The 25062-nt window shown below is 45.5% G+C and overlaps 1 protein-coding gene across 1 annotated transcript; it reads left to right on the plus strand.

Annotated features, from left to right (window-relative positions):
- The first annotated feature begins 890 nt into the window (after nucleotides 1-890).
- Nucleotides 891-2332, plus strand: IFNL3 (interferon lambda 3). Its single transcript, XM_072784815.1, has 6 exons — nucleotides 891-900; nucleotides 1012-1187; nucleotides 1475-1552; nucleotides 1807-1950; nucleotides 2067-2150; nucleotides 2234-2332. The coding sequence occupies exons 1-6, from the start codon at nucleotides 891-893 to the stop codon at nucleotides 2330-2332; spliced, it is 591 nt and encodes a 196-aa protein (XP_072640916.1).
- The last annotated feature ends 22730 nt before the right edge of the window (nucleotides 2333-25062 follow it).

The raw sequence follows: 25062 nt of genomic DNA on the forward strand, positions 1-25062 counted from the left end.
TGCTCAATTCCTGGCACTTTGGTCAGCACCTGACAATGTGCCGGCTGAGAAAGTACTCGGGGAATACATGAAAGCACTTGTCACAACTGAGCCTCCCTTGGGGTCCTGGGGCACAGCCCAATTCCTTAGCAGAGCATCATATTCCTGGGTCCTTCCTGTTCCTGGACAATGAAAGATGTTCGCGGAGGCTGTCCCCCTCCCCTGTTCTCTGTCAATAGCAGGTGGGGACAGGTGGGGAAGAGCTGGTGTCCGCTCTTAGTTCTTGAGTGTTTTGCCTTTCCGATCCCCTCTTCCTGCACCCAGCAGGCTTCCCTGTCCCTTACACAGCCTCCCTCTTGCAAGTTCCAAGTTCCAAGGTGCCTCTTCCCTCCCCTGCCTGCTTTATGAGGGCAAACCGCGGAAAGGCAAGTGCCTCTGTGCCCTCCCACCCGAGGCTGACTCTAGCCCCTTGCGGGGCACCGGGACGCCTCGTGGCGTGGCCACCGCTGCCCCAGCCCTGAGGATTCATCTTCAGAACTCACCTTCGCGTGGGCAAACACTGAACCAGAGTCCAGTTTCTCTTTCGCTCCAGTTGCTCAGCCGGCTCTGGGCTTCCCCAGCCCGGGGCCTCCCCTGGTGGTGGCTGTCAAGCTCGGGTTGTGTTTTCACTTTTCCTACATCAGCTGGAATTGCCTACCTGTCCAGGTTAAAAGCTGCGCCATGGGGCCCAGGCATGAATTCCATCGCAAACAGAGCTGGAAGTTCAGAGACGCAGACGGAGCAGTCAGCTGCGACCCAGGAGGAGACACTGAAGTCAGAGACGCCAAACGAGACCAGGCGAGGACTCTGGTGACAGTGTCAGAGGGGACATCTGGATTCCACTATCCGCTGAAGGAGACCAGGGTCCAAGAATGAAGCTGGGTGAGCCCCTCCTCACAGTCCCCAACCCTCACCTACCCAGAGGAGGCAAGCATCCTCGCCGTCCGCACCTGATGCTCCCTAACCCCTCACCTGTGGGTCCTTCCATCACAGATACGGCTGTGGGCTGTGTGCTGGTGCTGACAGCTGTGGTGCTGACGGCGACGGGAGCAGTTCCTTTCCCCAAGCCCCTTGGGGTCCTCGCAGATGCACGGGGCTGCCACTTGGCCCAGTTCCAGTCTCTGTCCCCACAAGAGCTGCAGGCCTTCAAGAGGGCCAAGGACACCTTTGTGAGTCTCCCTCTGCCCCACCTGCTGGGGGCCAGGCTCCACCTCTGCCTCTCTGGGTTACCATGCTGCACCCCCCCAAAGGGGGACCTGCCCCCTTCCCTCACCAGGCTAACCTCCCCCAGTCCCGCAGCGGGCAGACTCCTGTCCTCCTGCGGTGGAGGTGCCTCTATCACCTTCTGCACGTTAACCTGGGCTCCTGCTGTTGTTAACATCACCCAGTCCTACTGGGGTGGGCTTCTCCCCTCTGTCCCTCCTGCTGGGGGCTGACCTCCGCCTGTCCTCTCCAGGAAGAGTCGCTTTCCCAGAAGGCTTGGAGCTGCCGCCCCCGACTCTTCCCCAGGACCTGGGACCTGCAGCAGCTGAAGGTGAGGGCACAGCCAGGCCTGCCCCTACCCTTGCCTGGTCCCGATCCTCTGGCTCCTTAGGTGGCCCCTCCACCTTCTTCTCACTTGTCCCTCTCTCCTCATCCTCCCCTCCAGCACCACATCCTGCTTTGAGCACCTTGGCTGTACCCTCTCACCTGTCCCCTGGCTGTCACTCTTACCTGTCCCTTGCTCAGGCCTCCCCACCTGTTCTCTCCTGTGTGCAACTCTCATCTGTCTCTGTCTCCTGTCCTCAGGTGTGGGAGCGCCCCATGGCCTTGGAGGCTGAGCTGGCCTTGACACTGAAGGTCCTGGAGGCCATGGCTGACTCGTCCCTGGGGGACATCCTGGACCAGCCCCTTCACACGCTGCGCCACATCCACTCCGAGCTCCAGGCCTGTGTGAGTGCTCAGGGCACCTGGGCCCTGTCTATGGCTTCTGGGCATAGGGGACCTCACCCCGCCACCCCAGGCTCTGCCTCACACGCCACTCGCCTCTGCCACAGGTCCCAGCTCAGCCCCCAGCTCAGCCCCCAGCAGGCTCCCGGCCCCGAGGCCGCCTCCACCACTGGCTGCAGCGCCTCCATGATGCCCCAGAGAAGGTGACCAGGGAGTGACCTGTATCTGGGGACAACTGGGATCCCAGATGATAGGCAGCCACTGACCCAGCCCTTCCTCCCCACAGGAATCCCTCGGCTGCCTGGAAGCCTCTGTCATGTTCAACGTCTTCCGCCTCCTCACCCGGGACCTGAAATGTGTGGCCAGTGGAGACCTGTGTGTGTGATCCCCGAGACACTCCTGCACCCTGTCCTGACATCCTAGATATTATTTATACATACATCGACAACTTTTCTTAATGTATTGCCAGCAAATCATTATTTATATACTTATGTGTGTGAATTCTCAAACTTGGAACCAGTGAAATGTTTATTTTTCTACTTTGTATAAAAATTGTGCAAATAAAAAAAATGAGGAAAAAATGCTCCTTGTGGTGTGGGACTGTGTGTTTGCATGGACTGTTTTTTTTTTTTTAAGATTTTATTTATTTATTCATGAGAGACACAGAGACAGAGAGAGAGGCAGAGACACAGGCAGAGGGAGAAGCAGGCTCCATGCAGGGAGCCTGACGTGGGACTCGATCCCGGGTCTCCAGGATCACGCCCTGGGCCGAAGGCGGCGCTAGACCGCTGAGCCACCCGGGCTGCCCTGGACTGGGTTTTTAAGGGGTTTTGTTTTTGGTTTTCTGGTGCCCTAACAAATTACCACAAACTTAGCATCTCCAAATAAGACAGACCTTGTATTCCTGCGAGTCAGAAATCCAGGTGGGCTCTGTAGTTTCTCTGCTGTGGGTCTCACAAGGCTGAACAAAGTGCGGCTGGCCGGATTCTTAATTGGGGAGTTCTGGGAAGAATCTCTTTCCAAGCTCATTCAAGTTGTTGGCAGAATCTGTTCCTTGCAGTTGCAAGACACAGGTCCCTGTTCTCTTTTGACGTTGTGAGCGTCTATCCTTAGCTCGTGGTGGCCTCTTTCTGGTCTTGGCACAGGAGATCCTACAGTCTCAGAGCCAGCAACAGCGTGGCAAATCCTTCTCATGCTTGGAATCTCTCTGACTTCCCCCTTCTGCCACATTTCTCTCTACCTCCAGCCCAAGAAAGCTCTCTGCTTTTCAGGACTCATTGTTTAGATTGGGCCTAGTAGGATAATCCAGGGTAATTTCCGTATTTTAAAATCCATAACCCCTAATCCCATCTGCAAAGTCCCTTTGTCATGTAGCATAAGTAGCCACAGATTCCAGGGGTCGCGGTGGGCATCTTTGGGGGGGGCCACTGTCCAGCCTACCACAGTATGTGTGTGATTGTGTGCGTGTGTGTTCTCTCTGCGGGCATGGGAGGGGAATCACATGGATGCATTTTATTATAAACAAAAGTTATATTAACTAAAATGCCTTAATAAGAACATTTGTCATTGTACTTGGTGTTGGGGTCCATGTGAAACTGTGCTGTCCCGTATGGTTCCTGGGTTACACACAGCTATGGATGACTTCAAATGTAGCTAGTGTGAGCTGAGCTGTGCTCTAAGTATAAAATATACTGCAGAAATTGAGGAATATTGATTGATTGGTTGACTGATTTGATTTAATTATTTGACACAGAGAGAGAGAGAGAGAGAGCACAAGCAGGGGGAGCTGCAGGCAGAGGGAGAAGGAGAAGCAGCCTCCTCTTTACACAAGGAGCCCGATGCGAAGCTCCATCACAGAACCTGGAGATCATGACCTGAGCCAAAGGCGGACACTTAACTGACTGAGCCACCCAGGTGCTGCTGCAATTTTTATTTAAAAAAATTTTTTTTTCAAAAAAAATTTTTTTTTTCAGATGGTGCCTGCCCAGTTTCTCCACTGTAAAGTTACTATTTTCTCTTTGTAACAAGTGAGTGTGTGGGGAGGCTTTGAGACTAGGTCAATGCGTATTCCCTCTTGAACTCTGACCTGTTCGTGTTAGCATTCATCGATGGTGCTTGTCTGGCTGTTACAATCAGGACAGTTACAACTGGCCATTCTCTTTCTATGTTTATTACCTGGCATTCTACTGTCAGGAAGAGCTTTGCTCTTCTCCTTCATTTATATATTTACCAGTCAATTTATATCAGCACAGACTCATGACTTCTGATTTTACTCAGTAGATTGCAATTCTTTACTCTTATATGTTTTGATGTTCTAGTTGTCCCAGATCAGGTCAATGGAAACACTTTCAAGAGGGCGCCTATATCCTTTTGTATGTCCCTATCATTCTCTGAGCACCACCTTGCTTTCTGGATTAAGATTTTAAAAAAATATTTATTTATTTGTTTATTTTAGAGACAGGGGAGGGTCAGAGGGAGAGGGAGAGAGGGAAAAGCAGACTCTGCGCTGAGCACAGAACCCAATGCGGCAGTGCTCAATCTCACGACCCTGAGATCATGACCTGAATTGAAATCAAGAGTCAGATGCCTGGGACACCTGGATGGCTCAGTGGTTGAGCATCTGCCTTCCACTTGGGGTGTGGTCCCAGGATCGAGTCCCGCAAGGGGCTCCTTGGGTGGAGCCTGCTTCTCCCTCTGCCTGTGTCTCTGTCTCTCACAAATAAATAAAATCTTTAAAAAAAGATTTGGATGCCTAACTGACTGAGTCATCCAGGTACCCCTGAAATAAGATTTTTAATGGTTTTTGCCCTGCTCCAGTTCTACAAAGAACCATTTCTCCAAGAAGATGTGGTTACTTCCAGTGGAGAACAGTATGTAGAGACCAAGATGCGGGTGCTAGGTAGGCTGACTGCTACAGGAATACCATTGGTTCTACTCTATCCAAGGGCAGAGCTAGGGAATAGATGGATGTATGTACAGAATTTTTGTTAACCATAAAAGGCTAAAATATCAGTAATAGTTTTTACACTAATTATCTGTTGAAATTATATTTTAGATATATTCTTTTTCATTTCATATATTGCACATATTTATTGTTCATATACTATTTCATATATTTCTTTTTTACATTTTATTTTATTTTTTTTTAATTTTTATTTATTTATGATAGTCACAGAGAGAGAGAGAGAGAGGCACAGAGACATAGGCAGAGGGAGAAGCAGGCTCCACGCACCGGGAGCCTGATGTGGGATTCGATCCCGGGTCTCCAGGATCGCGCCCTGGGCCAAAGGCAGGCTCCAAACCGCTGCGCCACCCAGGGATCCCTCTTTTTTACATTTTAAATGTGGCTACTAGAAAATTCGAAATCACATATGTGGCTCACATAACACTTGTACTGAGCAGTGCTGGTTTTGAGGGCATGATGTCGTAGTGGTTCTAGGCTCTTACCATCTGGCTGCTCCTCCATCCTTAGTGTATCAGTACTGGCTCACCTCATGGTCATAATATGGGTGCCACAGATCCAGCCATCACACAATCACCTAATTGGTCCAAAAGCAAGAGTGGTAAAGATTCCACCTAATTGTATCTATATTTATTCTCTCTTTCTTCCTTTACTTAGAGAACCTGAGTTTTAAGTGGATTCAAGAGTGTTCTACCAAAGACAACATTTCCCAGCCTTCCCTGCACCTGAGGCAGTTGGTGTTGCTTGATATATGTGAGTGAAAGTGATCTGAGCACCTTATGAGTCACTCTCTTAAAGGAAATAGGAATACCCATCTCTTCTCCTTTCTCTTTTCCTGCTGAATGTCAGCAATGAGAGAAGCTGTCTTATTTTGCCTTCAGTCTTCCAGGATATTTTCAGTGGATGTAGAATCCTGTATTGACGGGACGCCTGGGTGGCTTAGCCGTTGGGTGTCTGCCTTTGGCTCAGGGCGTGGTCCCAGGATCCTGGGATTGAGTCCAGTACTGGGCTTCCTGCATAGGGCCTGCTTTTCTTTCTGCCTGTGTCTCTGCCTCTCTTTCTCTGTGTGTCTCTCATTAATAATAATTTTAAAAATCTTTAAAAATAGAATCCTGTATTGACAGCCCTTTTTTCTTCCAGCACTTTAAAGCTTCAGATAAATTATATATAGACTTAGGTCCTTCCTTTCTGGAGCTCCCTCCATATTGGGATTTCTTCTTTCAATTTCTAACTGCTCTGGAAACCCCAAACTCTGGTGTCTGACATCTCAAGTTAATGACTATGGTTTTCTGTTGAGTTCTAGCTGTCCCTTGCCACATGGACAGAGGTGCATCTGCAGGGGGAAGAGCTGTATGAATTTAGCTCTCACACACTGTGTTCCAGTTTTTTAAAGGTTGAGTCCTCTCCAGCTTAAGCCTGCTCCTGGTTTCTTTCAAATGTTGTTTTTAATTTTTTAAATTTAATTTCTTTTTTTATTTTGGGAAGGGGAAGGGCAGAGGGAAAGAGAGAATTCCTAAGAAAGTTCCATGCCCAGTGCAGAGCCCAACATGGGGCTTGATCTCTTGAGCCTAAGATCATAAACCTGGCCGAAATTAAGAGTAAGGTACCTAGCCTATTGAGGTGCCCAGGTGCCCCTATATATTTTTTATTTTTTAATATATATTTTTTTGTTTTAAAAAGATTTACGTGGGATGCCTGGGTGGCTCAGCAGTTGAACATCTGCCTTCGGCTCAGGGCATGATCCCAGAGTCCTGGGATTGAGTCCCACATCCGGCATCCCATGGGGAGCCTGCTTCTCCTTCTGCCTACATCTCTGCCTCTCTTTCTGTGTGTTTCTCATGAGGAAATAAATAAAAAATGTTTTTAGGGCTGCCCTGTTGGCTCAGCGGTTTAGCGCCGCCTTCAGTTCAGGTCGAGATCCTGGAGACCTGGGATGGAGTCCCATGTCGGGCTTCCTGAATGGAGCCTGCTTCTCCCTCTGCCTGTGTCTCTGCCTCTCTCTCTCTCTGTGTGTGTGTCTCATGAATAAATAAATAAAATCTTTAAAAAATATTTTTAAAAAGATTTATTTACTTATTTGGGAGGGGGGTGAGGGAGTGGCAGAGGGAGAGAGTCCCAAGCAGACTCCATGCTGAACACAGAGCCCGACCCAAGGCTCGATCTGGCAACCCCAAGATTGCAACCTGAGCTGAAGCCAAGAGTCAGACACTTAACCAACAGTGCCACTCAAGCACTCCAAATAGTGTTTTTTTAAAAAATCATTTTGTCCAGAGTTGCTGGTTGTTTTGTTCAGAGTTGGTAATTGTCGTCTGTGTAGAAAGTAATAAGTACTTCCTCATCTGTCCCTGCCCCATCCTGCTCTCTTTCTGGTTCCTCCCTCAGGTGAGTGATTCCAACTGGGGTCTCTCCTATGGCTGCAGACACATGTCAGCTGGGATTTGATTGATCTGAAGGTTTGGCTGAGTTGGATGCCATTGGTGGCTCACTTATATGGCTGGCTATGAGCTCAGCCAGGAGTGCTGATCAGAGCATCTGAAAGTGGCTTCTCCACAGGATTCAGACTTCTCCCAGCACTGCAGTCCCTGAGCAGCTGAACTTCTTACAAGAGAGTTGGCTGCCCTCCAAGCACTGTTTAAGGGACAGGAAGTGAACGCTGAAGGCTAGTTAAGGGCTATGTCCAGAAATGACACTATATTCTATTGGTCTCAGCTGTCTCAGGCCCTGTCCAGATTTGAGATGTCAGTGAAAAATAAAACTCACTCTTGATGGTGGAGTGGCAATGTCACATTGCAGTAGAGTATGTGGGATAGAGATATTCCTGGGAAATACAATTTGACCACTATCGACATGATCCCAATCTCTTTCCCTCCATACAATACTCTAAGTGTTTATGATGCTGTGTGGTTGAATGTGAGTATCTGCCCAGAATCCATGGCTGCCCAGTGTCCAGAGGAGTAAAAAAACCCTGACACGTTCAGAGGTTTTTATCTAACACTAGTGTTTGGGGAATAAGGAGACAGCTTAGCATCACTCTCCATGGTCCTGAATCTGTGTGATTTCTCCTGCCCAAAGCCATGCAGGAGAATGGTCTGACTCTATCAAGACACACACATATGTTGTGTGTTCTTTGTTTTGTCAATGTTGACAAAAATTGACATGACATATGATAATAGAAAAAGGAACCATTCTGTTTTATAACAATAGCAAAAAGGTAGTGAAAGATCACAGTGGAACCAGTTGTATTTTAAGCACTGCCCAAAGGAAAGAAAGTCCTTAAATTAACACAATAGTCCTATGCTGTAGGTACTATTATCAGCACACATTTTAAGTCCAGGAAAGGTGAGGAACAAAGAGATAAATTCCCCACTCCATGCTACACAGATAGTAAGTTAGGATTGGAAACAAATTATTATTTTTTTAAAAAGATTTTATTTATTCATGAGATACACAGACAGAGAGGCAGAGACAGGCAGAGGGAGAAGCAGGCTTTCTCGGGGGGGGGGGGGGCTGATGTGGGACTCTATCCTGGGACTCTGGGATCATGCCCTGAGCTGAAGGCAGACACTCAACTGCTGAGCTACTCAGCCATCCCTGAAACAAATGATTCTTGACAGAGTCCATACTTTTTTTTTGAGAAAGAGAGAGAGCTCACATGGTGGGGGGAGGAGCAGAGTGTGAGAGAGAATGCTGATCATGGAGCCTGATGAGGGGCGTAATCCTACGACACTAAGATAATGACCTGAGCTGAAATCAAGAGTTGGATGCTCAACTGACTGAACCACCCATGCGTGCCCAGAGTTTGGTTTTAAGTAGCATTCTCAAAAGTAACAAATCTTCACAGCTTTTGCTTTTCCCTGCTTTCTTGATGAAAATTTGGCAGAAGAAATAAAACCCTCACTTTTATATTTAATTTACATCATTCATGTACTAATGATAGTTTTAGAATTATAGACATTTTTGCTTTATGATTTTTGTGGTTTAATAGGGAAGATGGTCCTGTGCTCACCCCATCAATAATTTTCTGATATTTAACTACTCCCACACTGGCCACATCCAGGCTGGTGATAATGTAGAGGAGAGAAAGAAGGGAGAGACCAGGAGAAAAGAAATGAAAGGAGAGATTCCAGTGAACTGAACCAGATTTGCCATAAAGCTAACAAAGTTTACCTTCAGTTGGGTTCCCTGGAAATAGAGTATGAGATAACAACTTCCAAGCAGACGTTTTCCTGGGGAGGAGTCTAGGGAGATAGACCTATAAGGGAGTGTGCAGAGTAAGATTGGGAAGAGGGCGAAGCTAACTCACAACACACTTGAAAACGAGGTCTCAATTTATCCTACAGGGAACTCTGGAGATGGGAAGGCCCCTTGGAATTATTCCAAACTGACATAAGGAGTTCGGGTCTTTCTATTTCCATATTAGTCAGTTATTGGTTATGGGCTCACCCCCTGGAACTGGAGCATAAACATACACTAGGCAGTTCCCAGTGGGTGAGGAAATTCCTATGGAAGGACGTGACTGTGCACTCTCAGCAGCTTGGCTCTGATCACCACAGTGTCCACTACTGTCCACCCTTTGCATTACTCCGATTTGTTTGCTCCGTGTACTCAGTTTGTTGCACCTGGGAATAGCTTTTCCAAGGTTGTGGCTGATCTGGTCTTCTGGAGGAAATTAAAAAAGGAAGGTTTAGTGTGATGATCTACATGCCCACTTCTGCAGCTCATCACAAGTAAGTTACTGATACTCATTATTCCCTCTTGTGCCACACATCATGCCTTCATCCTCAACTGGTACTTCCACTGGCTTGGGTGGATGACCCAGATACTTACCCCAGAGTGGTATGGGGCCTTTGCTACCATGACCTGCTCAGTCTGTTGCTCTTGTCTGCCTATTCATTTTTCCTCATTAAAATTGGTCAACAGAGGGACGCCTGGGTGGCTCAGCAGTTGAGTGTCTGCCTTTGGCTCAGGACATGATCCTGAGGGTTCCAGGATCGAGTTCCACGTTGGGCTCCCTGCATGGAGCCTGCTTTTCCTTCTGCCTGTGTCTCTGCCTCTATGTCACTCATGAATAAATAAATAAATAATATTTTTAAAAATTGGTCAACAGAGTGACTAAAGATGCCCCAATGGATCACCTGAGTGCTAAACATATACTTCCCATCTCCATTGTGCGGCCAGGTCAATCTCCTCCACCAAGGTGTTGATCCCTTCTCTTGTTCATTGATCTCTTGGCAGAAGAGCAGTAACTGGGTGACAGTCAGAACTTAAGGTTCAGTGGGATTTTTGCTGTGTTCCAGGTGGAAAGGACTCCTCACTGGGAACAAGGACCTCTCAACTTACAGAGCCTAAATTTTTCTAGTAGGAATCACCATTTTCCAAGGTGGGTCAGTGGAAATGATGGTAAGCAGTGCTATCTTGTCATTCACTCCTTGGTTCCCAGACTCATTTTTCCACCCACTGGGGACCCAACACCATTTGGCGATGGTTGATTTAAGGCATACACTGCAAACTCTGCAATGGCTGTACTTCCTTTGTTATAAAGTCCTTTGATACATGGTGCTGATATGCAGGATCCTGTGCTGGTGGATCTGAGTTCAGAAATTCCTCAGATGGTAGTTCTTGTTGAGGCCTTGAGGTCAGAAAAGGCAAACTCTTGGCTGGGTTTTCCCAGTCCAGATGAATCACTGTGCACTCCAGGGTGGAAGAGATCCAATGTAGTCAGCTTGCTGCCAAGTGGTAGGTTGGTGTTCTTAGCAAGTGGTGCTTCTGGCTAGCAGGCTAGACATTTGGTAGTGGCATTATCCAGATCAGTTTTGATGAACAGGAGCTCATGCTTTTGGGCCCCGACCATGGCTTTCATCCTGCCACAATGACTGTTCCATTCATATGCTTGTGGTACCAAAGCTGGGGAGGCTGATGACAGAGACTGATGATGTCAATTGGCCAAGTCGTTATTTCTCCTTGGTTGATTAGTGTCACTTCTGTAGTAGATGCTCTCTGGTGGCATTTACATTATACTATGTGTCCACTCCCATATGTCTATCCATATCTTTCTATCCTAAATGTCCTCATCTGGGATCACTTCATCTTTTTCAGGCCAATTTCAAGCTGCTGACCAAGTATCAGGGCCATTTGTTAGTGCTTGCAAGTCTGTGTATAATCACTTTGGGCTACTTCTCCACATAGTGGATGAGAAGCTTTGCCCTCCAGAGCTCTTCCTATTGATAAGATTTCCTGTCACCTCCACCTTTCAGGGTCACTCTTGAATGGGCTGTAGTGGAACAGAAGTGTTTTCTTCTTAGCCCCACATACTGAGCCAACCCATTCATGGACCAAGCTTAGCCTCTTTCATCATTATCAGCCAGTCATAAAGGACCCTCTGCCATGCAGCCATACGTGTGAACAGAGGAATAGGCAGTGATGCACCAGTGACAGATGACCTGGAAACTTGGCCTGCTAGTTCGTGAAGCAGACTTGTAATCTGGCCCCTGCCTGTCCCTGATCTTAGATGTACTGCTTCTGTCTTATAACAAATGGCTGCTTGGATCACCCGGCCTTATGATTTGGTGGGTCAGACAGCTCATAATTGGTCACTTGATGTCTCGAGGCCCTGCACTTCCTGTCCACTGTGACCCAGCAGCATGCCGGGCACTGCTTCATGAATGGGGTGTACTTTGTTGTAGATGCCCTGACCTTGCTCCAGAACCCTAATGGACTCCCATTGTGATTCTCTGATTGAAGTTTGTGTAAATGCCACAAGAGGTCTTTTCTTACCACAGATACCTTAAGTTCCATAGGGTCTATTGGGTCATACACTTCAAGTGACAGAGGGGCTCACACCATAGCTTGGACCTGCTACAGAGGGCTTTTCTGTTCTGTACTCCACTCAGAGCTGACACTGTTCCATGTTTGTGGCTTGGAGCATTATTCCCATATGCTATCTGCTGAGCCCAAACATACCTAACCAGCTTTGTGCCTTTTTCTTAGCAGAAGTGTGAGTTGCAATGGTTTATTTTGAAGGGGGTGTCCTGACATATTTCAGGCTACTGGACCCCTCAAGACTAGGAGGTACCTGAAACTTTGAAGGGTTTCTCCTCCATCCTCGGGAGGATATCTTCCAATGTACTTGTCACTTCTTCCTCTTACAATCTGATTAGCATGTTGCTGTCGAAGAGTGAGCCAACATGACGTTCTGTGTCCAGATGGCCCAGGTCCTTGCAGTTAATGTTATGGCAGAGGGTAGGACGGCTAACATATCCCTAGGGCCAGATTAAATGTGCATCTTGGCCACCCTGAGTAAATGCAACCCGCCTCTGATCCTCCTTCCCGTAAGGGACAGAGGGATTGTGTTTGGCAGGGCAATCACTACATATCACATAGTGAGGCTGTGTTAATTCTCTCTGGCAAAGATATCCTGTCCAGCACAGCAGCTGCAATTTGGGCTACTATTTGATTAAATTTGTACATCCACTGTCATCCACCATGATCCAGATAGTTTTTGAAGGGGTCAGGCAAGTGAATGAAATGAGAGTATGATGGGGACCACCACTCTAGTATTTTTCATGTCTTTGAGGATGGCATAGATCTCTGCCATGCCTTTGGGGATGTGATGATTTTTTAAAAAATTATGATGACTGTGATGGGAAGGGGCCAGTTTCAGAGGCTTCTATTTGGCCTTTCCCCATTATAATAGCTCTGGGAAGGACACCTGGGTCAGGACTCCATTTATCATCTGCCTCCATATGCCCCCTTAACTCTAATGGAAGGGCTAGAATGGCACTCTGGGTCCCCAACATCAATATTAATTCAGATCCTGTGTTCAACAGTGATCAAAAGGTCTGAGTTTTCACCTTTAACCAGTGACTGTTAACCAAGGTAATTGCCATTAGCAATGGTTTCCAGTAAATGTTTAACAACTGGCTTTCTGAGAAGAAAAGCTCTAATTTGTAGATTTTCCAAATTCTATTATGTAAATACTATTGGCTGATTTCAAGCTGCCAACATGGCATCCCCTGCACAGAGTTTGGAAGAGCTGTCCAGCAGGACATCATTATATAGTATTTCTACATAGAAATAAAAGTCAAAGTATTTTACTTTCCTAGGGTTGTCATAACAAAGTCCCACAAACTGTATGACTTAAAATAGCAGAAATGTGTTGTCTCACAGTTCTGAAGGTTGGAGGTCCAAAATCAAGGTATCAGCAGGGCCATGCAGGTTTCCATCTGAAAACCTGTAGAGGACAATCCTTCCTCATCTTTTCCAGCTGCCGGAGTTTGCCAGCAATCCTTGGCATTCCTTGCGTGCACCACTGTGATCTCCCGTGGCCATATTCCCCCTTTGTGTCTCTTCTTACTCTTTTTATAAGCTTACCGGTCATATTGGATTTGGGCCAAAACTAATGACCTCATCTTAACTAATAACGTCTGCAATGATCCTATTTCCAAATAAGGTCGCATCCTCAGGACCAGGGGGTTAGGTTTTCCATATGTCTTTTTGAGGGATGCAATTCAACTCATAATATAAATTACCTCAAGAGCATAGATAAAATGTGATAAAATAAACAAGAAGTGATCTATGAGTATTTATTACTTTCTTCAGTCAGATTTTAAAGATTTATTTATTTATTTATTTATTTATTTATTTATTTATTTATTTATTGGTTTTTTGAGAGAGTGAGTGAGAGCATGAGTAGGGGGGAGGGGCAGAGGGAGAGGGAGAAGCAGGCTTCCTGCTGAGCAGGGAGCCTGAAGTGGGGCTTAATCCCAGGACCCCAGGATCACAACCTGAGTCAAAGGCAAACGCTGAACCAGCTGAGCCACCTAGGTACCCCTATGTTGGTAAGATTTTAAATTGTGAGTTTATATAATTTCATATTTTTAATGGCTTTGCTTAACAACAGACTTAAAAATTTTCTGAAGATTTAAAAATTGGCTCTGGTGAGTTGGTAGAAACCACACCATGGGTTGTGAGTCCCCTTGCGGAAGGACTGGAGAGATCACTAAGGGACACACTTGCCGTAGCATTGCAAGCTCATTATTCATGGTGGCGGGGGGCTAGCCTCCTCTGCAGTTGGGATCTGAAGATGGATTTGGGTCTGGAAACTGGGTCAGGGAACATGATTTTTTATTAGGGCATCTGCCCTCAGCCTCTGGATCATCCTGGATCATCAATCCTAAAATGTTCTGATTGTATAAATTAAGAAGTACTCATACTGGCTGCCATATATCTTCCCTCTTAGAGCTTTCTGTTCTACCAAAACTTTCCGGTGCTCATTGTGGTTTGGGCTCACTGGCTGCTGAACCAACATGGTGGCTCATTGCAATAATGGTATCCACCATCGTTATCAGGGGGCCCAGATTCTGAAGGCCTCCCCAACCATCAGACCTGGACCCTGGTCTGGCTTTCTGGGTGATACCAATACACCTTCTCACTGTGGAAAGCAGTGTCATTTGGGCACCACTCCCACTGACCACATCATCAGGTGGGTTTCCACATCACCACTCCCACTGACCACATCATCAGCTGGAATCTAACTCACATTAGATTCTCATGTAATATATCCACTCCTGTATGGCCTTGGAGCCTTTTGATACTAGTCTCCTGTCATTTCTATAAACATACAGCATGCCTTCACATTTTTCAGGCATACTAACCCCACTTCCCAGATTCCTTGCTGCGATGTTAAATCCATTATCATGGGAAAATATTCGGATATTGATAAACAACTACATTGTCTTGTAAGCATTTGTCTCATTAGAAGTCTCTGCTTGATCTTCAAGCTTCTCTGCGCATCTGCTCAGATATCCTCATTCTAAGTCTTCAGGTCCCACAGTGGCACAGATGACTTCCCACATTGGCACAGGTGACTCCTGGGGCTGGGTAGTCAACTTTCCCTGAATCTCCACAACTCTTAGGAAGATCTCCGGAGTCTGCCTTCCATTTCATCTGCTACCAAGGCAGAATCTGGCTTTAAAATCCTGCCTTGAGTTGGTGATTCATCATCTGAGCCTGTCATTATGGCTCAGGATACTTCCTCTTTCACCAGTACCTCATCCTTGTCATCACACGTAAAAATTTTAACTATTGCACTGCTAAGCGTGGTAGGGGTCTGCACACCCCACCTGCAACTAGAAATGGGTCCTCATTGCCAGCCAACCAGCAAGTGTCCCCATTCCAAAAGCCCATTGCTGAGTCTGCTTGGTAAGACCACTTTTGATGCAAGTGGCCATAGATTAGATTTTCTGGAACACTCTTGGAAGGAATTGCACTCTGGAGGCTTACTGGGGAGGGCACCTTGGGGGGTGCACCTGAAAGAATATAAGGAAAGTGGGACTGTGGGGGGCAAGGTGTCCTGCAGTGTGGTTCTACAGAGATGTTAGCCCATCCTACAGAGGGGTCTGCAGCTGAAATGGCCCTTCAGAGTTGTTCCAAATTGCAGCTAGGATCCAGGCTTTGGTATCTCTATGTCAGTTGACCATTGGCCATGGCCAGTACCTTAGGAGGGGGACTAATTTTGAGACAAGGCAGTTCCTTGCAGCTGACAGCACTTTCTTCAAGAGCCAGGAGCCACCGGCAGCTGCATTCCTAGCAGCGAGGGCCTGAGTGTGCAAGTTCTGAAGAAGGGATCTGGGGGGAGCATCACCGTATCCACAACACAGCCTAAGATTCAGGGCCTCATCTTTGCATGGCCCTTCCCAGTCTGGGGTGGGGCCTTCTCCACTGGTTCACATGGTCACATGCTTTTGTAAAATAAACAAAATAAAATCTTTCCCCAATTGCTTTCCTTTTTTAAATTGAGATAAAATTGACATTATGTTAATTTCAAGTATACAACTTAATGATTTGATATTTGTATATATAATGAAACAATCACCTCAATTCCTCATCATTCATACTTATAACTTTCTGGGATGGAGTCCTGCATTGGGCTCCCTGTAGAGAGCCTGCTTCTCCCTCTGCCTTTGTCTCTGCCTCTTTCTCTGTGTGTCTCATGAATAAATAAATAAAATCTTTTTTAAAAATCTACTCTAAAAAAACCCTACTCTCTCAGTAATTTGCAAATATTCAATATTTCAATATCGTATTATTAGCTATAGTTACTGTCTATCACATCCTCAATAGTTATTTATTTTATAACTGGAAATTTGTACCTTTTGATCACCTTCACCCACCTTGGCCACTCCCATCTCCCTGCCTGCTTCTGGCAACCGTCAGTCTGTTTTCTGTGTCTATGAGTTGTTTAGTTTTTGTGGGGTTTTTTTTTTAAAGCTTCTACTTATAAGTGAGATCATACTGTGTTTGTCTTTCTTGGGCTTATTTCACTAACTATAATGCCCTCAAGGTCCATCCATGTTATCACAAATGGCAAGATTCCCTACGTTTTTATGGCTGAATAATATTCCATTGTTATATAGATACCATACCTTCTGTATCCATTCATCCATTGATGGATGCTTAGGTTGTTTCCATGTCTTGGCTATTGAATAATGTTGCAATGAACCCAAGGGTGCATGTATCTTTTGAGATAGTGTTTTCTTTTTCTTTGGATAAATACACAAAAGTGCAATTGCTGCATCATATAGTAGTTTTATTTTTAATTTTTTGAGGAACCCTCAAAAACCCACTGTTTTCCATAGTGGCTACATTCATTCATTTTTTTCAAAAGGAGCCCCTAAACAGTGTGAGCTTGAAGCCCCACTAACCCTGGCTCTGCCTCTGTAAGAACAACTCCAAGCAGTCAATTCATACTGAAAAGAGCTTGCACAAAGGCTGAGCTGCTGTAACAAAAAGACCCTCAACCAGTGGATGAAAAAAAAGACCCCACAGAAGTATAATGCTCTTTCACCTTACAGCCCCAAGGGGAGTGGTCCAGTTGGCAGGATGCCTCTACTCAGTCTTCCAGGGGCCCATTTTTTCCACTCTATCATCCCCAAGGGCAGGCATTCTTACCCATTTTCACGCATTGGACCTCATGACAGACTTGCAAAGCTTCTCAAAATAAAAGAAAATGCAGAGGACAAAGAAATCCAATTTTTATTGTAATGCAGTTATCAAAATATTTTTTAAAACTGTGATGTAGTAATTTATGTGTTTCTTCACTAAGGCTTTAAATAAAAAGTCACTTGTGGCAGCTTTAATAGCTACTTTAACTTAAAAGTAGAGATAAGCATAAATAATATTGCAAGATGGCCTTGGAAAATAATGTAATAAGAAAATATCTTGGGATCCCTGGGTGGCTTAGTGGTTGAGCACCTGCCTTTGGCCCAGGGCGTGATCCTGGAGTCCTGGGATCGAGTCTCCCTGCATGGAGCCTGCTTCTCCCTCCTTTGCCTGTGTCTCTGCCTCTCTCTCTCTCTGTCTCTCACGAATAAGTAAATAAAATCTTTAAGAAAAAAAGAAAATATCTTTAGTTACAAGTTCTGCCAACACTATTGTGATTTGTTGCCTATTGTAACAGACGTAGCCTCCAAAGATGTTCCCTGGAACCTGGTCCCTGGAACTTGTGACTACTTTCCCTTACATGGTAAAAGAGACTTAGCAGATGTGATAGTTGAGTGTCTTGAGATGGGGAAGTGAGAAGCCTGAGTGGCTCAACAGTTGAGCGGCTGCCTTCGGCTCAGGGAGTAATCCTGGGGTCCTGGGATCGAGTCCCACATTGGGCTCCCTGCATGGAGCCTACTTCTCCCTCTGCCTGTGTCTCTGCCTCTCTCTCTCTGTGTCTCTCATGAATAAATAAATAAAATCTTTAAAAAAAGACATGAAGAGGTTATTCTGGGCTGTCCGGGTAGACCCAATGCAATCACAAGGGTCCTTATAAGAGGAAGGCAAGAGGGTCAGAGTTAGTAGCAGGAGGTGTGACGCCAAAAGCAGCAGATTGGAATGCTGTGAGGAGGGTAATATGAGTCAAGGAACCCAGGTGACCCCTCAAAACTGAAAAAGCAAGGAAATGATTCTCCTTTGAAGTCTCTAGAAGGAATGAGCCCTGCCAAAACCTTGGGTTTAGACTCCTGACCTCTAAATCTGTAGGAGTAAAAATTCATGGAGTGTTTTTGTTTTGTTCCTTTGGTTGGATAATTTTTAGAAATTTTATTTGTGAAGACTACACAGAAGATTTACCATCTTTGCCATTTGTAAGTGTACAGGTTAGTAACATTAAGTATATTCACATTGTTGTGCAACCTGTCTCCAGAACTTTCTCATCTTGCAAAACTGAGACCTAATACCCATGAAACAATAATTTCTCCTTCCCCCTCTTCCAGCCCCTGGCAACCACAACTCTACTTTTTGTCTTTGAGTTTACCAACTCCAGATACCATCTATAACTAGAATTCTACAGTATGTTTATTTTTGTGACTGGTTTATTTCACTTAGCATGACGTCCTCAAAGTTCATCCATGTCGCAGCTCATCATGTATCAGAATTTCCTTCCTTTTTAAAAGCTGAATAATAGGGGCACTTGGGTGGCTCAGTTGTTGAGTATCTGCCTTTTGCTCAGGTCATGATCCTAGGGTCTTGGGATCGAGCCCTGCATTGGGCTCTCTGCTTCTCTCTCTCCCTCTGCCTGCTGTTCCCGCTGCTTATGCTCTCTCTCTATCAAACAGATCAATAAAATCTAAAAAAAAAAAAAAAAAAAAAGCTGAATAATAGGGGCGCCAAGGTGGTTCAATAGGTAAGTTCCAGACTCTTGGTTTCAGTTCAGTTCAAGATCTCAAGGTCATGAAATGGAGCCCTGCATTGAGCCCCACAATGGGCTTTTAACTCCACACTCAGCAAAGAGTCTGCTGGAGATTCTCTCTCTCCCTCTCCCTCTGCCCCTCCTGCCCCCTCAAAATAAATAAAATAAAATCTTTTTTTAAAAAAAGCCCGGGGCATCTGAGTGGCTCAGTCCATTAAACATCTGCCTTGGGCTCAGGTTGAGATCCTGGGGTCCTGGGATCCAGCCCCAAATCGGGCTCCCTACTCAGTGGGCAGCCTGTTTCTCCCTCTCCTCCCCGCTAGTGCTCTCTCTTGCTATCTCTGTCACAATCTCTGTCTCTCTCTCTCTCAAATACATAAATAAAATCTGAAAAAGAATGTATAGACTATATTTTGTTTGTCCAGTCATCAGGCAATCGAAAATTTGGTTTGTTTTAAGTTACTAAGTTTGTGGTGATTTGTTACAGCAAAGAAAGTAATGTAGGAACGGAATGTCAAATTTCAGATAGAGGTCAGTGAAAATAAAGATGATTTTTCCTGCCCTTCCAAGTTCACAGGCCCACCATGAATTCATATGTCAGGCTAGAACCTGCCTGAATGTTGTCCTCATCTGTGCAGCAGCAGGATCTGGCTCTCAGACATGTCCAGGTTCTAGGATGTGGAAAGGGGAAAGAGAGGAGGACCACCTTCACATGTTTGAAGGCTTAGACCTGGGGAAGATGTAGTCACGTGGCCACATCTGGCACAGAGGTTCACTTTGCATTGGCTGTTACCACTACCTAGGATGGGCCATTCTATCCCTCTCTCCCTCCTTTAGGTCTTCAATTAGGTGTCACCTTCTCCAACTGTCTTGCAGCATACAATCCCTTCTCTGCATACCTGGCTCCACTTCCAGTTTAATCTTTCTCCAAAGGACTTGTTAGTAGCTGATTTCATACACATTTATTTTTTTAAGATTTTATTTATTTATTTATTCATGAGAGAGACAGAGAGAGGCAGAGACATAGGTAGAGGGAGAAACAGGCTCCCTGCTAGGAGTCCCATGTGGGACTTGATCCCAGGACTCCAGGATCTTGCCCTGAGCCGAAGGCAGATGCTCAACCACTGAGCACCCAGGAATCCCTTCATATACATTTATAATTTTGTTATTGTCTGACCCTCACACTGGAAAGCCAACACCATGAAGGGTCGGGCGGTTTGTGTTTTGTTCCCAACTGGATCCTCCATGCCTAGACCATGCTGGCCTGTGGTAACTAGTCAATGAATACGTTCTTGAATCAATGATTGGCTGATTGACTGAACCAGGAAATAAAGGAATCAGTTCCTTTATTCGACAATTAGTTGGGTCCTTTGAAGGCTTCAGTGGCACCTAAAATCCTCATTCCTATCTCATAGTGGTGTCAGGTGGCTCTTCTATCTCAGCCTTACTGACTCTTCCCTCTACAGTGGCTCCCTGAGTCATGCTCAAGCTGTAAGCAGCCCCCACCTAGAAGCCTCTGGTCCCTTCATGGAGATACTTTCTGGGTATCCCCTCATTGTCTGGTGTCCACAATTGGGCAGCCTGCAGAGATGAGCCCCCCCCCATGCCATCTGGGCACCTCTAACCCCTCCCTGTGGGGCTGACACCACCCCAGCCCTGAGGATTGTCTAACTCCGGAAGTCACTTTCCCTTGTCAGTTTCCCTTTCGTAGGCTCACTTGGCTCATCTGGCTCACCTGGCTCACCTGGCTCACCTGGCCCCGCCCTGCTGCCCGGCTTCCCCAGCCTGGGGCTTTCCCTGACTCCCAGGACAACCTTGGGTTGTGTTCTGCTACGTCAGCCCAGACAGCCTGTCTGTCCAGGCTAAACGTTGCAACAAGGAACTGAGGCAAGAATTCTCTCCCAGGTGGAGGTGGAAATGAAGAGATACTGTAATCGGGGACAGAGCTGAGAGGAGACTGAGGGTCAATAGGGTAGAGATTTATTTTTTCCCCAATAAATGAACTTATCACTTTAAAATGTAAGGAAATAATTTGAGTGATAAGACAGTCTAATACATCCTGAATTCATATCTCCAGCTCTGGTTTCAAGAACAAGGACAAATTAGCTTTGTTCTTGTGCACAGAAAACAGCTCAAGTTCAGATCCACACTGGACCACCTAATAAGCCAGTAGCAACAAAAACTGATTCTAAAAGTTCTCTTTAAAAAAAAAAAAAGAGTTCCCTTGCCATCTTCTGAATAATGATCAATAGAAAGAGACTGGCCAGTGGAAACCCCTCTAAGAAAAGCTAGTCTCCACCACGGAGAAGGCAGCTCCACTGGCTGCTCTCCATGGTTCTGAACACCACCGTCTGCCAGAGCAGGGTGGTTTTCTTTCTCCCCTTGGATCTTAGTGGACGCCAGTTAAATTTTTCAGCATTTATAGATAATGGTTGTTGGTTTAAAATTTTTTTTGAAAGATTTCATTTATTTACTTGAGACAGAAAGAGAGTGAGCGAGAGCGGGGGTGAGTGGACAGAGGGAGAGGGACAAGCAGACTCCCTGGCAAGCAGGGAGTCCAACTCGGAGCCTGATCCCGGGACCCTGAGATCATAACCTGAGCCAAAATCAGACACTTAACTGACTGAGCCACTCAGGTGTCCCTAGTTCTTGTCGTTGTTTTTAAATGAAATACTGTCACATGATATGTGGTTGTAGAACAAAAAGAACTATCAGATTGTGTATTAAATGCAAATACGTTTATCAGGATTTTTTTTTCTTAAATAATAGAAAACCCTAACTCAACTTAAAAGAATAAAAAAATGTGTTATTTCATATAACCAGAAGTCTGAGGGTAAAATAGACCAGGAAGGAGTTGGCTAATTCAGGAGTTCACAGTAATGTTATCAATAATTCAGATTCTTCCCATCTCTCAGCCTTGCCATCATTAGCATTTTAGCCTCACCCCTAAGTTCTATCTCCTCATAGTCACAAGGCTACCACAGTTCCAGACATTACACCCCTTTGGCAATGTCCAGAAGAAGAAAAGGGACAGTGTCCTACCACTCCATAGATTCAGTTCTTGTCTGAACCACCAGTGTCCTCCATATTGCTAAACCCAATGGTTGATTCTTAGTTCAATCTTTCATCATCATATATGAGCAGTCATTGACATAGGCGATCACTCTCTGCTCTTTGAAACACATTCTTCACTGATTCCCACTTGTCTGGTTGTCTTCCTACCTCTCTGGTGGCTCCTTCTCAGTCTTTGTTGATGATTCTTCTCCTCCTCTCCCACTTATAAACATTGGAATATACCAAGATCACCCTGGCCTTTATCTCTCATCTACCCATGATGCATATATCTATCTTCATGGCTTTAGAGCCTAACTCACTTCTACAGTCGTGGCTCTTGGGGCACATTGAATTATTGGTGCAGGGCAGCCCTGGTGGTGCAGCGGTTTAGCGCTGCCTGCAGCCCGAGGTGTGATCCTGGAGACCCAGGATCGAGTCCCACATTGGGCTTCCTGCATGGAGCTTGCTTCTCCCTCTGCCTGTGTCTCTGCCTCTCTCTTCACTCTCTCTGAATGAATAAATAAATAAATCTTTAAAAAAAAGAATTATTGGTGCAAAGTCTTCCACCTCCCTGCATCCATACCCTTGACACAGCCTCACTGAAGGCAGAGTTTACTTCTCTGCCTCCTGACTTTGGACCCAGCCATGTGAATTGTTAAGCTAATAATGTATATCTAGAAGTGGTGATGTGTCAGCTCTCAGGATAAGCCTTAAGAAGCCTCGTGGGTTTCTACTTGCCCTCCCGAGATTTGGCAATGGCAGTGAGAAGAGCTCCCCTGGCTTGCTGCTATCCCTCAGCCTAGCCTCAGGCCTGAGCCAGCCAGACCCACAGCTAGAAACAGAGCCACCTAGCTGAACCTGCCCTGAATCTGCCAACCCCAGAGATCAGCAGAGCCACCTCCAGCTGGTCTGCAGATGCTGGGCTAGGTGAGTGGTTTTGTGTTTTTGAGGTTTTTGTGGTTGCTTATTACACAAAACTGACTGATACAACTCCCAAAATTTGATCTTCAGACCTCACCCCTGAACTCCGGGCTTGTACATCAAAGTGGCTACTGAACAACTTTATCTGGATGTTCGTGGACTTCTCAAACTTATCACACCCAAAATGTAACTCCTGCTCTTCTCACTGTAAACCTGTTATTTCTATCATCTTTTTCAGCCTAGTAAATGGCAACTCGTCTTTCCAGACCCCCAGGTGAAAGGCACTGGACTCATCCTTGGCTCCTTTTTTTTTTTTTTAAAGATTTTATATTTTTATTCATGAAAGACACAGAGAGAAAGGCAGAAACATAGGCAGAGGGAGAAGCAGCCTCCCGGCGAGAAGCCCAACTGCGGAACTCGATCCCAGAACCCCGGTGTCACGACCTAAGCCAAAGGCAGATGTTCAACTATTGAACCACACAGGTGCCCCCATGGCTCTTTTCTTTTCTGTCATTTACCACATCTAGTTAGTAAATCCAGTTGACTCTAATTTTAAGTATATGCTGAATCTTACTATTTCTTACTCCCTCAACTGCTCCTACCCTGGTCTTGTCCACCCTCTCCTACTTGGACCATGGCAGCAGCCTCCTCCCTGAGCTCCCCAATCCTGCTCCCAAACCCCTAGTCTGTTCCCCATACACATCCAGAGGGACCCTGAGAACACCTGAGTCAGGTCAGGACCCTGCCCCGCTCTCTCCTGGCTCCATCTCACTCAGAGTAAAAGACAAAGTCCTTATGTAAGGCCCCACATGACCCGGCCCCATGAACATCTCTGACCCCATCTCTTCCCCTCTCTTCCTACCTCTCCTCATTCTGGCCAAACAAACTCCTCACCATTTCTCAAACATTCTTTTGCTCTGGTAGTTCCTTCTACCTGGAACACTCTCTTCCCAGCATCACCATAGTTGCCTTCTTCCCCTCCTCAAGTTTTTGCTCAAATGCATCTTCCTAAGGCTTTCCTGGCCACTCATTCAAAATTGTTCCTACCCGTTCCACGTTCTCTGCTTGATTCACTTTTCTCCATAGTACGTACACCATGTGGCATTCAGTCATTTATTTTATTTTGCTTATGGCTTGTCTCCCCAAATGGAATGTAATCTTTGTAAGGGCAATGTTTTTTGTCTATTTAGTGAAGACAATTACCCTCCCTCCTTCCCACCAATGTCAGTCATATGGCATATCATTTCTGGGCCAGGGTATGTTTCATCTGCTTTTTCCTATGACCAGAGATTGGCAATGATCCAGGTATTGTTTGAGTAAGGACAATGACAAGTGAGCCCCAAACTGACTTGTGATGGGCACACATGTATGAGAAAGAAATTGTGAGAAAGAAATAAACCTTTGCAGATGTCAGCCCCTTGAGGGCTTGAGGGCTACTTGTTACTGCAGCAAAACACAGCCTATCTTAACTGACAGGTTCATTGTCACCAATCCACTGGGAGGCTAAAAAGAGTAAATGAGGACATGTGTATAAAGCCTTTGACAGAAAATCTAGCACATAGTAAGGGCTCAAAAAGTGGGGGGTATTATTGGTGCCACTTTTATTATTATTATTTTATTATTATTATTTTTTTATTGCTACTGTCATTATTTTTAACTAGTGTAATGACGCTAGTTAATCTAATCCATCCCTTGCCTTCTGGAAGTCCTTTCCCCCTGCTTCCCATAGTCACTTAAAAAAAGACATATAACTGGCATATGACATTATATTAGTTTCAAGTATACAACATAATTATTCAATATTGGTGTGTATTGTGAAATGATCACCAAATAAGTCTAGTTAGCATCCATCACCATACATGGCTTCAAATTTTTTTTCTTGTGATGAGAATTTTTAAGATCTACTATTTTAACAATTTTCATTTTTTAAAAAAAGGTTTCATTTATTTATTCATGAGAGACACAGAGAGGCAGAGACATAGGCAGAGGGAGAAGCAGGCTCCCTGTGGGGAGCCTGATGTGAGACTCGATCCCCAGACCCTGGAATCATGCCCTGAGCTAAAGGCAGACACTCAACCCCTGAGCTACCCAGGCATCCCTATTTTGGAAATTTTCAAATATGTAATACAGATTATTGCAGTCATTATGCTGTAATCATAATCTCATGACATTTATTCTATAACTAGAAGTTAGTACCTTTTGATCCTTTTCACCCATTTTGCTCACATTCTACTCCTGCCCCTGGCAATCACCATTCTGTTCTCTATTTCTATGAATTTGGTTTTGTTTGTTTGTTATTTTTATACTCTACACATAAGCGAGATCATACACTATTTGTCTTTTTCTTAGTTCACTTAGCATGATGCTCTCAAGGCAAGCGGTAAGATTTCCCTTTTTTATGGGCAAATAACATTCCATTGTGTATAGATACCACATTTCCTTATTCATTCATCCATTGATGGACACTTAGGGAGCTTCCATGTCTTGGCTATTGTAAATAGTG

This window comes from Canis lupus, chromosome 1 (genome assembly GCF_048164855.1).
Source record: "Canis lupus baileyi chromosome 1, mCanLup2.hap1, whole genome shotgun sequence".
Classification (NCBI taxonomy): Eukaryota; Metazoa; Chordata; class Mammalia; order Carnivora; family Canidae; genus Canis; species Canis lupus.